Source organism: Danio aesculapii, chromosome 2 (assembly GCF_903798145.1).
Source record: "Danio aesculapii chromosome 2, fDanAes4.1, whole genome shotgun sequence".
In the NCBI taxonomy this organism is placed as follows: Eukaryota; Metazoa; Chordata; class Actinopteri; order Cypriniformes; family Danionidae; genus Danio; species Danio aesculapii.
The window spans coordinates 48661452-48675479 of NC_079436.1; the positions used below are offsets into that span (position 1 = coordinate 48661452).

Here is a 14028-nt window from a genome sequence, read left to right on the forward strand (position 1 = left end):
TTAAAATGTTTTATTAAACACCTGCAGCTTAAACTATAAATATGTTTAAAAATCATTCTCCATTCTCTCAATCACTACAAATTTTTATATAATGTACACATGTTTTCACCAGATGATTTAAATAAAAAGAGCAAATGAGGAACTTTCTGGAAATTATCACTAATAGACTTGGAAGTTGCTGAAGAGTGTTAATTTAATATGTGTGTGCTTTTTTACTTGTGTTCAGTGTCATTGCATATATTTTGTGCTGCATGTTGTCTAAACATGTGATATGCATGTAAAATTCAACAGATGTAACTAAGATAAAGCACTACATCGATCAATCTCATTACACAAAACCTTAAAAGTTGTCTCAATCACTTATTAAAATTCCTATGCCAAAGTCTGTCATCAAAACAAGTCACATGACCATGTTTATTGTTTTGTCTGCTTGCTCTGATAGGCAAATTGCTAGTAACTGGAATTGCTGCATTTGAATCATATTAATGTTGACTGGTTAAACTTGCAATTGTAAATATGAACTTTTCATGGTTTTTGGTTACCTGTTACTGACTGGCCTCTTCCCAGATATCTCAGTGATATGCAACACTTTTACCTCACAAATGTACTACAAAAACATGGTGTTTACTAGTGCAGTAATGTAGTGACTTTTTCTGCCAGCAGAGAGCATTATCAGTAAATAACAGACTATTATTATATTCTAATAATACTGTAATTAATGCAAATAAAATAACTAGACGATATTATGTACTGTGTAAAAGCTCATTCAGTACATACAAACAAAAATAAAATGCAATGATGTGAAAGCATTAGGAATTGGTTCCCATTTAAATAATCAATTAGGAACCATACATTATATTCCATCTGATAAGAACCAACCTAAGCAACACAGGCCTTCAGTCTTTTATCCATGTTGCTACAATTTGCATATTTTCATCATTCATTTTTGCAATCATTTCAACAAGTATATGCTCAGTGTTAAAGGACAGAATGACAAAGACATTCTGTCTGTTATGCTGCCTTTTTTAAAGGAATGACAGTGTTGAATACATCTTCCAGTAATCATTTTCCCTGTTTGTTGACAAGTGAAGTTTTTTATGAATTAATTTCGAGAGGAGCACATGCTTATGTTATGATTGATCACAGCTGGTCCCGCATCAGCTCACTATTGACTCACCAATCAGATGATTCCCAACTCACTATAAATAACCAGAGTTTTCTTATCTCAGTATCTTCATCTTGAAGAATCCCTCCTACCTACCCCTACTCCCCCTACTTTTCAGACAGATGACACGGAGGCCCAATGATTAGCACTGTTGCCTCACAGCAAGAATGTCTCTGGCTAAAGTCCCTACCAAGTTTGCTCGTTCTCCTCATGCTCAGGTAAGTTTTCCTCGGGTTCTCCGGTTCCTCCCACAGTCCAAAAACGAGCAACCTAAGTAAATTGAACATACCAAATTGATACCGTAGCCAAGGATAGCAAGCGTACATCTCTCCTTAGCCATCCTATATCTGTCAGTAGCTAGAAATAAGTCGGGGGAGTCCATCGAGATCTACCTGAGCTCAAACTCCCCTCTCGCCCTGGAGACGGGAGGGAGCCCCGGGCTCGAGGGTCTCATAAGCTCTAAGCTCAGTGATTCTGTGTTATTACTGTCATAATGATGGGGGAAAATAAAGGTGGAGTTCCAAGTGCAGCTTTTTATTTAAAATGGTCAGACAAAGGGGTCAGGGGTCAAAACACCAGCAAGCTAAAAATAAAGGGGTAATTCACAAGAGCAATCCATAAAACAGGCAAAAGGTCGGGCAGGGAGCAAACAAAAACAGAAATAAAAACAACGTGAAACAAGAGTGAGCAGAGAATGTGTGTGAAAGTGGTGCTTAAATAGACCAGATGATCGCAAACAGATGTAATCAAACCATGACAACTGCCTTCTAACCATGACAACTGCATCCAGCAGACACAATTTTTTATCAGCCTGTTCACATCATCCATGATCTGATTCATCACAAACAGATTGCTTTTATGTTTTTTTTTTTTATCTGTTTTCTAATATGTTGGAAAATAAGCAGAACTGAAACCTATTGATGTAATGGGTGGTGAATGCACAATGTACATATGTACACTGTTCATAGCATGTTTAGATGTTTAGAAGAAACGTTTTGTGTTATATTGTATTGAGGTACTGCAATCACGAAGTATTGTTAGAGGTCCTATTATTCTTTTTCACTTTTTAAAATTGTGCTCAGTGTGTAGTTTTTATAGTTGAGTAGAAAAACATACTAAGTTTCAATTGATCCACTTCAAAAGGGAGAGATTACGTTTTTGTATTTAAAAGGAGAACGGATTTAAACTTAGAATGGAGACGTGTGTCTGGAAAGACACTTTTGGGAGATTGCTAGATGACCAATCACTCTGAAGAGTAAGAAAACAAGCCAATCAATGCCAATGAGTTGGCAGAGCTCGGCTTCGCAGGTGCCAATTATTAATCATTAGAAGAGTATATAACTAGCGCGCGCTGAGTGAGCAGTTAGATTTTGAGCCTCCTGAAGCCAAACACTTAACTATCAGCTGGAAACCCAGCTGCTGTGGCATTGGAGACACACGTCTCCATTCCCTCTTCGAGGAACAAGGGTTACGATAGTAACAGAGACGTTCTGACATGTGTCTTGAAGACATTTTGGGAGAGTGTATGGACAACGCCACAGCAGCTATGCCTGTCACGACATCACCAAGGGTACAACCTTCTTATATCCCCTTGGTCCTTAATTACCATTACATGGGAATAATTTAGGAAGAATTTAGATCAGAGGTTGTAAATGACCTAGCTAACTGTAGTCTAGGGATTTTTAAATTACGAGAGTACATTGTGAAAGCGTGCCAGTCCCCGAAGGCGGAGGACACCTGCTACCCAAAAGGGGAGACTTGATGGCAATATGGACATATGAACTAGTCCTATCTAGGGGTCCACCTGGTAAGGGGGAACACACCGTGGCTGAATAACACATATGGGATTGCCACCGGGGATCGCACATAGCTAGCACAGAACCCCAGCACATGGGTAGACCAAAACCAGACATCGTATTGGGTCAGGCACCCGTCTCCTCCATTGAGTAGGGTGCTGGGGGCCTCGGAGGAACTCTCTAGGTATGGCCAAATGGGAAACTCGCTTTAGCAGAGCAGAATAAGTGCACATATCTCTGGGTTAGGGAGCATGGCGCATCAAGCGTTTTTGACACAGAGCTTGGTTTCCTCCCGATTGACCAGGGTTACCCAGTAATCGGGAGGAAACAGGCTCCACTCAAAGATTATAAAATCTTGCGAATGTATTAGGTGTCGCTCAGCCCACAGCTCTACAAATATATGTGAGAGAGGCATCGCATGCTAACGTCCAAGAGGAGGCCACACTTTTTTTTGAGTGTGCTCTCGCCCCCCTACAAACACACGGTCAGAATGACATCTTTAAACATATGCGCTGATCGACCATGTTGCTCTCTTAGGGGATCTGCTCTTATAGTGAAAACTGCTCTTTCAGCTACCAGCGAGACGTCCAGGGGACAGGAAAGGAGCCCAGTTCGACCGCCGCTGTCATGTTGTCGCCCACACAGGTAGGGAAACTGGTTTCTCTGTGAAATCATGTTGGCAGAAGTACTCTTCAGTCTCTGGTGTGAGGCTCTGATGTGAAAATCTAACTGCTCACTCTTCATGAGCCAGTTATATACTCTCCTAATGGTTAATCACTGGCACCTGTGGAGCCAAGCTCTGCCAACTTATTGGCATTCATGGGCTCATTTTCTTACTCTTCAGAGTGATTGGTCGAGTGGTGGAGTTGATTGGTGAAGGGCAACTGGATTTACAACATGCAAACTCATAGATTTAGTGTAAGAGTGACTGTTTAACTTGAAGAGTGAAGTAAACATTCTAGTTTCCCAACTAGATTTTCATTTCTCTTACAAACCATAGCAACATTTTGTATTTTACAAACCACAGACCATATTATTCTACCCTTAAAATAGCAATTTTTTCCCAACACAAGTCTTCATGAGTCTGTGTGCATTCAGGTTCCCACCGGGATATAAAAACAAGTACATACACACACAGATAATGGGCACCTTTCAAAAAAATAAATCACCACAGAACCACCAACAGTACAAAAAGACAACACCAAAATAACCCTGAAACAAAACAGACATTTCACACTGAAACAGAAAATACAATTTATTCTGTAGTGTGTACATCTTCACATGATAGACCCCCTAATAGAGGATAAACACATCTTAAATGTGTGTATGAGTCATGTCGATGCTTTCATACAGTTAATCAGTAATGAATATCAACATTACGTCTACATCGAATTTATGTAAAGGATATTTGGGGTTATTACATTTCCTATGAGACTTTCCTATTTTGTAAAATGAATGGGATGTGAATCTCTAGGAATGCAGAAGTTTAAAATATCATAGCGATGTGCTAAGTATATATTTATATATTGATGTCAAGGTGCCTATATTAAGCCACTAGATGTTATCACAGAGAACTATTAAAGTGACAGGTCACCCAAAACCCAACATTTCAACAGCCAAAGCAACAACAGAATGGCAACCTATAAGATTATAAATTATTTTACAAGAAAAAATCTATAAACATCCTGAAGTGGAATTTAATTGAACTAAATTCATTACTTTCTAACTTGTCTTGTAAAAATGCGAATATTTCTACAGCTGGGATAGATTGAGTAATGTAGTTAATGTAGTACATACTATATAAAAGTACTACTACTAGTAATATTTCTAGTGCCTCAAAGCAATATTGTTTCTTCACATCGTTTAAATTTTCACAGTGCATTAAGGATACCTTTTACATTTTCTTTTTGAATTTTCCACACCATTGTTCTCCAGATGAAACACCTCTTCAACGCCCCCATTTCTCACGTTTATTGTGCTGTCACTTTCCAGTCCCATGCTTATTAATGTTTCAGTGATCTGGAAAACAAGCAGGAAAAATCTAATTAAAATACAGGCTTTATCCTTAGGTCTGAATTACAACACAAGCAGCAGTGCAGATGAAGCTGTTGGTGAAGGTGATGATATGAGTGGTGCTTGATAGATGTAATGGTGATGGCAACACTACAAGTGCAGCTTGATTATAATGGAGTGTCAACAGGCAAGGGTCAAAACAGGAGCAAAACAATACCCTAATCCACAAGAGTAATCCAATAAAGAGAGTCTGGGCAGGAGGCAAAGATTCATAAAACAAGAAACCGTATAATAATCAAAACAGGCAAGAAAACAAGAAACAATCACAACTCAATACAGTACTCAACAATGAAGGTGTGTGGGTGAGGTGTTTATATATATATTGAGTGTAATAAATGTAAATGATCTGCATTTACATGCGTGTTTGTGTGAGACAGACTCTCCATTGGTAACAGATGTAGTGTGTAATCAGGGTCCTGACTGGTGCAAAGCATGAAGGGGGTTGTACAGTAGTTCAGGTGAATAGCAGGTGGAGCGTACAGATAGCTGGAGTGTCTTCTAATGAGTCTGGTGCATACTCTAGCTAATAATCATGACAATGGATTTTAAATAATTCAGTACATTTAATTTTAACAAATTCATTAAGAGGGCAGCACGGTGGCGCAGGTTCGAGCCTCGGCTAGGTCAGTTGGCATTTCTGTGTGGAGTTTGCATGTTCTCCATGTGTTGGCGTGGGTTTCCTCTGGGTGCTCTTTTTCCCCCCACAAGTCCAAAGACATGCGGTACAGGTGAATTGGGTAAGCTAATTTGTCCGTAGTGTATGTGTGTGAATGGAAGTGTATGGGTGTTTCCCAATGATGGATTGCACCTGGAAGGGCATCTTCTGCATAAAACATATGCTGGATAAGTTGGCGGTTCATTCCGCGGTGGCAACCCCTGATTAATAAAGAGACTAAGCCGAAAAGTAAATGAGATGAATTTCATTGAGTTTATACTTAAAAACAGTGTTGCTCAAGTAGAATTTGAAAGTGTATACGGCAGACACACACCTGATTCAGAATGGCAGTCTGTAGTGAAGGATCATTCAGTTGGCATTTTCCAGCACAGGACAATTTTAGTCTGATGATTTGTTTTCTCTTTTCCTCTAATGAAATACACACATGTAGTCATTTACAACATGGAAGATTAATCACAGATATATCACAATCTGAATGTTTCAAGAGTGATCATTCGATTCTGTTAACTGGTTAAACTCACCTGCATAGCAGATAAAAGGATGCAGTACATTACAGCGTTCTTGCCTCCACTTCCCAGAATCAGCAGTTGACATGCTGACACAGTCAGGTCCTACTCTCTGGTTTGGTTGACCTATTGCCCAGTATCTGAATTGGAGATCCCACTGATCAGACCATTCCCAAGTGTCCCGATACAAACCAATCCAGATGTACCATCCCCTTAAAACTGCTGCAGTTAGATTATCATTCTCTGCAGAGCTGTGGATTGTGGGCAGATCTGTGTAATACTGTCTGCAGTAACTCTGAGCCTCTGTCCAGGGTATAGGTCCAGCACTTTGTATCATGTAGTATGTAGTGTTTTCTGTTAAAATATGAAAGAAAGTATTAGTTCTTCATCTCTTCATTTCCAGTTAAACTGCAGAATAATACACTTAAAATAATGTTGAACTCACTATAACACACAAAATATCGCCCTAAATTACATGGCATATCAATCCAACTGCCGGAATAAGTAGCTACACAATATCCATCATCATTTGGCATTCCTGAAGCCCAGTTAAAGTACTGAGAAGAGTTTTCTCCATTCGACCAACTCCAGCGTTTCTCTGTCCCACTCTTCAGTCCAATCCACACTGATCCACTGTATCCAGCATCCACTGAATTTAACAGCCTGTTCACATCATCCATGGTGTCTACAGTAGCCAGATCAGTGAATCTCTCTCTGCAGTAACTCTGAGCATCTGGCCACGACATTTGCAGGTTTATATAGTTAAATTGACGAGAAACAGCAGAACTGCCCCAGAAGATCCCTGTAAAAACCAACATGTTAAATCATTTATATCTGCACATCATCATAAATGCAGATTACAGATGACCAAACCAACCTGACAACAGAAGCAGCACAAACAGACTCTCCATGACTGCTCACACAGCCGTTTTCTGCTGTCTTCTAATAAGAGATAAACAACAATTCTGTATAACAGTAAAGCATATTGAATTGTATATATTTGATTTAAGGCTCTGTTTGCACCTGAGGACTCAATGTTGCGTATGTACAAAACAGGCCCTGAAATAGGCTTATGCCACTTTCTACACAAAAGATGCTTTTTATTAGCAAAAACTTGATGGGAAAATGTGCGCATTTGCATGGAAACTCTGACCCAAGCATGCCGTTTTGGCGGCATCAGTGTGAGGTGATAGACTGACAGCAGATGATAGAATTATAAGATATTTAACTTAAATATTTACATAATTGAACCTGTTGCTCATAGATCCACTTATCCATAAATATACAAACCACTTTAAATCATTATTATCATAAAAAAAGGCTTTTAAAAAATAGGCTAAAAACAACATGCTTAAAACTACACCATAACTACATACAAAATGGCGATATGCAGCAAAAGGAATTTTTTTTTTCATGTAAATGGAGTTTATTTCCAAACCATGACCTGAAATTTCTATTCTTGCGGGTGAACAACAGCATAATCTTTTATGTCAATGATCACCTCAGGTACTGATTATGTGCTTTTTTAGGTCTTAAAAAAGCATACTTGAAAATGAGAACTTTGACTCAATGCAAATCAACACATATCAGTCACTCAGCATGCACTTTTAATAATGTTAAAGATTTAATATGTTCTACTTAGATTCTAAACCTCACCATTTTGTTGGAGTGCAGTGAATGCACTCTTCTGTACTTCTGAATGACTGTATTTAAATGCTTCTCTTGTGTTGCAACTGATGCAGACTGTCAACTTGTCTGGAATCTTGTCACATTGCATGTTGTTAAGACATGATGTTACAATGTATGCTCCTCACCTTACATTTACATTCGTAATATTTATATTACGTGCTAATTAAAAACCACCTAATTAATATGTATTTTTTGTAACTCTGAATCTGCACCTCATTTTGGGTCTCAATTTTTTTCTCCTCTATCCCTCAACAGTCTGTGGCTTATTTTAATGTGCATGGTAGATTATGAGGTGATTTACATGGACTAAATATTGTTGAATTTGGCATGTAAAAGGCGTTATTTAAGACTTTTCTACGTACACAGATTGTAAGGTAGACTGCAATTTCTAAAGCTAAAAATGCATGTAGACATACGTACGCAAAGTTTCATAAATATGAATTTTTGTTTGCGTATGCCTTTTTCAGCAATCTGGATTTCTTCAATTTGATAAATGAGGCCCTTGGAATTAAAATGCATGTTAGTTGATCTGATAACAATTGGACAATGTAAGTACAGTACAAAAGCGAATAGGGTGTGAAAAGTTTTGAGCTTGTTCACTTTCATCCACCTCCAGAGGTAGTTAAAAACCCATAACTTAAACATCTCATTATTTAAAAAATAAAGACATACAATACATTCTTGATTCCTAATGTGAAGTGAGAGTTTTTGTTAGAACAAAATACAGTATTCTTATTTAAAGTGTTAGTTCACCAATAAATGAAAATTATGTAATGAATTACTTCGTGTTGTTCCAAACACCTAAGACCTTAGTTCATCTTCGGAATACAAAATTAAGATATTTTAGGTGAAATCTATACACCAAGGTTCCCGACTCGTTCAAAGTTTGTTGCAAAATAACAAACTCAAATTCTCAAAACAGATCATATGCCTTTATTGGTTCAATCAGATATTATCGAGAAGACAAATGAAAGTCTCCGGGGTTATGAGGTCTGCACAAAACTGGAAAAATATGCGATTTTTGTTGTTTAGTACTGCATTAACGATATTTTTGATGATTTAACATTTGCCAAAAAAAAAAATCGTATTTTTATTAGCTATGTTTTTTAATCATTTATTTATGTAGATATTAAAATAAACATGTAAGGTTATTATCTAATTAATTTATCTGGATCAGACTAAAAACATGTCACGGTGCAAACCTTTAGTCTTAAAAACTGAGTGAAAAACTTTGAGCTGTAGTCATTGGCCGTTGTCATTTTCCTCTCTCATCTTGAATTCTGTCATTTGTATATGTTTTCAGCTCTGGGTTCAATTTTGGGGTGGCTCCAGCTAGGGCTGGGCGGTATATCGAGTTCTAGGGATGTATCGATATGATTCCCCAATGCGATGTGGGATTATCCAATATCTTTCATATCGATATGGTTTGAGGCCACAAATGCGCAGTCTGCACGTTTCACGTTACCTTGGACCACTCCAAGGTAGCACGCGTGCTCCACTTGCACAATTGAGCGTATGTGTAAATGAATGAAGGTCAGAAACCTTTTATCGATCATTTCTTCCGCAATTAATAGCAAGAACGAACATAGAAGCCTTTTCAAATATACAAGCAGCACCTGCATGTGTTCAAAAAATTAAATATGCTGAAATGGGACGAATTTATACCGCATTTCGAAAGTGAAACCACCTTATGTTTATTGATTATAAGTTCAGTATTTATTACATGATGGTCTCTTCTTTACATTTACGTTATAACCAGGGCCAGACGGAATCTGCCGACGTTTTTTGCTATTTCTGCTGAGAATTTTGGTAAAAATACACCAACTAAAACCGTAATAGGTGAAATAAAAAAAAAAATGTCTTTTTAACTTTTATTTAATGTTTAAATTGCAAATCCAATTAGATTCACTTCATTTGGTAAACAAAGCAAGTCTCTCATATAATATCTCTACTAAAAGACAGAAAATATTACTTTACAAACTGCATTGTGCACAAATCAGGTGAACATTTTCATTTTAGTCAATATTATTACTGTAATTTATTAAAAAACTTAATAAATATACATTGACACACATTTACTCAAGTAAATAAACAGAATTAATGATGGGCTATAAATCTGCAGAAATCTGCAGAATTCTGCGCGCGCAGATTCCGTGTGGGCCTAGTTATAACACATTTACGGATTCCTGACATGAATAACTGTAAATCATCTTACAATGTTAATAAGCATAAGCCATAGCATACTTGCTTTTGATGTACATACATACTAATAATGCTGCTTCGCAAAGCCAAGTTTGCAGAGCCCTGACGGTGTGGTTGAGTCGTTCATTGAGTATGTTTACATGGGCAACAATACTTTAACACAATTTTAATATGATTAAGACAATACTCTGATTAAGAGTAAACAGCGATTTTTGATTACCTTAATCCAATTAAAGTCATAACTGAACTAAACAGAAATGGAATTAAGACGTGAAGTATGCATATATTAGTGGCATTATTGAAGTAAACACTGCAATCAAACTATTACCATCATGTAGGACTTTTCGCCACATTTTGTGACAAGATCCACACACATGGCTGTCAGCAAAGGACCACACACGCACACACACGAAATGCAGAAGTTTTTTTTCTTTCCATTCGACGTGCGGTATTAATAAAAGCAACACTCTTCCACCAGTCCTACATATTCGCGTCAAATACCCCAGTTTGTCACAGGGGGCATGAATGAAATGTTCAAAAGTGAAAGTTGAACTGCCGAACTGTAGTTAAAGTCAAGAAATGGAAGATGAAACACCCAAAATTACATGAAACTCTGCAGGAAACGTGAATAGCCTGGTGACGCAACATTCAAAATGCACTTCACATAATTATATTATTGTCTTATTTAGATTAAGGCAAATAACTATTACTGATGTCCATGTAAACGTAGTCAGTATCTTCAAAGTAAGTGAAAGATCCAGATGGGCATCCTGCTGATTTGATTCAGAAGGGCACTTTTTTGTCAGACGGCTCACCGGTTTGACTTTCATTCATTCACCCTCATTAGTTTTAAAAAGCACCCGGTCCATTTTATTTGTATATATTTTACTGGAACGCATTAACTCTACAGGTGCATGATAGTTTGCTGTGGAGCTAACGTTAATCATATTATTCCCTCGGGTGCACGCCTCAATGTCTCGTGCCCCCCTTAATAGATGCTGGCGCCACCCACAGTTTGAAAATCCCTGATTTACAGGACTGAATTGCTTGTGCTCCTATTACATGGTGTCTGTTGTGCAAACATCCGCTGCCAGCCACCAAAGAGAAACTCTTCCTGTAGCTCTGAGGACCGTTCACATATTGTGTCTATTGCTTGCAGAAATTCTTTATTTTAAATGTTGACATTCACAAATAGAGAACAAGGTGTTTGTGAGAAATGTGTGTGTGTTTTTTTACACATTTCGGTTATTTTATTCATTCATTCATTTTCTTTTCGGCTTAGTCCCTTTGCTAATCCAGGGTCGCCACAGCGGAATGAACCACCAACTTATCCAACACGTTTTACGCAGCGGATGCCCTTCCAGCCGCAACCCATCTCTGGGAAACGTCCACACACACTCATTCACACATACACTTATACACTACGGACAATTTAGCCTACCCAATTCACCTGTACCGCATGTCTTTGGACTGTGGGGGAAACCGGAGCACCCAGAAGAAAACCCACGCGAACGCAGGGAGAACATGCAAACTCCACACAGAAACGCCAACTGAGCCGAGGCTCAAACCAGCAACCCAGCGACCTTCTTGCTGTGAGGCGACAGCACTACCTGCTGCGCCACTGCGTCACCCCCAATTATTTTACATTTTACTAATTAATTTAGACGAACACAGAACAGCCAAATGCTACAATATCTTTTTCCTTATCCACAAATAAAACTTGTATCAGAGCTAGGGCATAGACCGGGGTTAGTGGTGAGTCATTGGAGATCATGGCTGATGGTTGCATAGAAATGGCAGACACCTTGAGTGCACAGGTCTTGTTAACTGAAAAGGCATAGTGCTTTCGGCAAATGTGTCTGATTGAAGTTAGATCATATCAACACCTCAAACAAACCGTACCAGATTTCGATTTGAAGTGGACTGAGACCACCTCTCCAGCTGGGTCCTGATTTTTTTTTTGATACACACCAGCTCAAAAGATCCACACTACAGGGGAAACCAACTTGAGTTTGATTCAAACAAACTAAACAAGACCAGTATAAATACACTTTAAATTATTTTGTTAATTATTATCACTGACACACCATCAACACCAGTACCAAAAGGTCCATCACTAAAATATTGACTCACTACTGTGAATTTGTCATTATTGAACCGAAAGGTGAGCAGAATGTATACAGAATTCTAGGACAACACAAGGGTTAAAATAGGCGTTTTCCCTACACTCATACACAGAACAGGAGAACCTGCTGAATTTAGATTCTTCTAGATATGTCATTTAAACATTCAAAACAGAAAATCAATTGTGGCCAGAAGTGAAATTGTAGTTTCTTACCTCAAAATAGTTTTTGTCCAGTAAATCCTTTTTATTTGTACTGTGAGACTTTCTGTACAGTTTCTCCTGTGACCTGATGAGGGTGATGGACATGTAAACGACTGAAGTAAACTGATGATGTTATATTTTACCCACTGTATTCCACATAAATACACCCTTTAAATGATCAAACAGTATAAGCTGCAATGTGGACCAGAGCTTAGTCTAATAAACCCTCTGGCTCTCATCTATTTGTTTAAGAGGTGTTTAACAAATGTATTATTGCTTAAAGCTACCAATCAGAATGTAGTACTCCCTGTACTCTTTAACCCATTTTACTACATTTAAATCCATGAGTTCACACACTTTCCCCCCACAGCAATTCCTTTTTAAACACCTTAATGTGCTTCAGGAGGTGGTTCAGTCTGCACCACAACATTGTATTCTCTGAGATCAAATGTAACAAATAAAAATGTAAAATTAAATGCTTTTTAAAAAAACAAGGCATGAGACATTTTGATATTCAAAGCACTCAATTTCATTAAAGACGTTTGCATGTTGTTGCTTGATCTTGAACATCTTGATCTAATGGATGATGTGGTAGAGGTTTTAACTCTCAAAACACTATTCTAAAATATTTTATCAAACATCTACAGCTCGATAACCTATCAATAAACTATAAATTCATTAGCAATCAAGTCAAATACTACAGATTTTAATATAATGTACAAAGCATTCCCAAACAAGGCATGTTTCCACCAGCGGATTTAAATAAAAAAGAACAAATCAGGAACTTTCTGGAAAATATCACTAATAAACGTGTCACTGTGGTGCAGTGGGTAGCACGATCGCCTCACAGCAAGAATGTCTCTGGTTTGAGCCTCGGCTGGGTCAGTTGGCATTTCTGTGTGGAGTTTGCATGTTCTCCCAGTGTTGGCGTGGGTTTCCTCCGGGTACTCTGTTGTTACGACTTTATAGTTTTGCTCTAGGGTTTAAGAGGTAACATTTAAAGGTGGTTAAAATTTGTAGTGAGTTGGTGGCAAAATTTCAACAACAACAACCAAAATACTGCCAAAAATATGTGAATTTATTTACAATAGTGAAAAAGTCAAACAGAAAAGAAAAAAGTATTATTTACAAGATCACACACAAAAAGAATAAATCAACGTATATTATGGTTGGGGAAACAAGAATTGAGTGGCGCCAAATAAATGAAAGCAATATAACAAAATGCCCAAATCTAGCTAATATAACCCTCTAAACCAGAGGTGGGCAAACTCGGTCCTGGAGGGCCGGTGTCCTGCACAGTTTAGCTCCAACTCTGCTCAAACACACCTGCTTATTGATAATTAGGGATCTTGGAGACACTGATTAGCATGTTCAGGTGTGTTTGATTAGAGTTGAAGCTAAACTACGCAGGACACCGGCCCTCCAGGACCGAGTTTGCCCACCCCTGCTCTAAACTATCAAGTAGAAAATAAACAAACAGAACATCTTCAGCGTTTTCACGCTATGTCTAAACCTACTCTTCTAACCAAAAATATGGAGAAAACTTACAGCGGGTGGCGCTCACATCTAAACTAGTGTGTTTAGACAGTGGAGTT

General features: G+C 38.1%; 1 protein-coding gene across 1 annotated transcript; it reads right to left on the reverse strand.

Moving 5' to 3' along the window:
* Positions 1-4094: 4094 nt before the first annotated feature.
* LOC130237184 (macrophage mannose receptor 1) lies at positions 4095-12628 on the reverse strand. The gene is made up of 6 exons (XM_056468054.1): positions 12446-12628; positions 7094-7158; positions 6662-7018; positions 6232-6570; positions 6024-6118; positions 4095-4980 (listed from the first exon to the last, which is right to left on the reverse strand). The coding sequence occupies exons 2-6, from the start codon at positions 7125-7127 to the stop codon at positions 4843-4845; spliced, it is 963 nt and encodes a 320-aa protein (XP_056324029.1). The 5' UTR covers positions 7128-7158; positions 12446-12628; the 3' UTR covers positions 4095-4842.
* Positions 12629-14028: the final 1400 nt, after the last annotated feature.

Excerpts from the sequence above, each read along its gene's own strand:
- LOC130237184 (XM_056468054.1), bottom strand. The coding sequence starts at position 7,127 with ATGGAGAGTCTGTTTGTGCTGCTTCTGTTGTCAG. Across the intron at positions 7,019-7,093 it reads TGTGCTGCTTCTGTTGTCAG|GGATCTTCTGGGGCAGTTCT; the intron begins GTTGGTTTGGTC and ends TGGTTTTTACAG. Across the intron at positions 6,571-6,661 it reads GCGATATTTTGTGTGTTATA|AAAACACTACATACTACATG; the intron begins GTGAGTTCAACA and ends ATATTTTAACAG.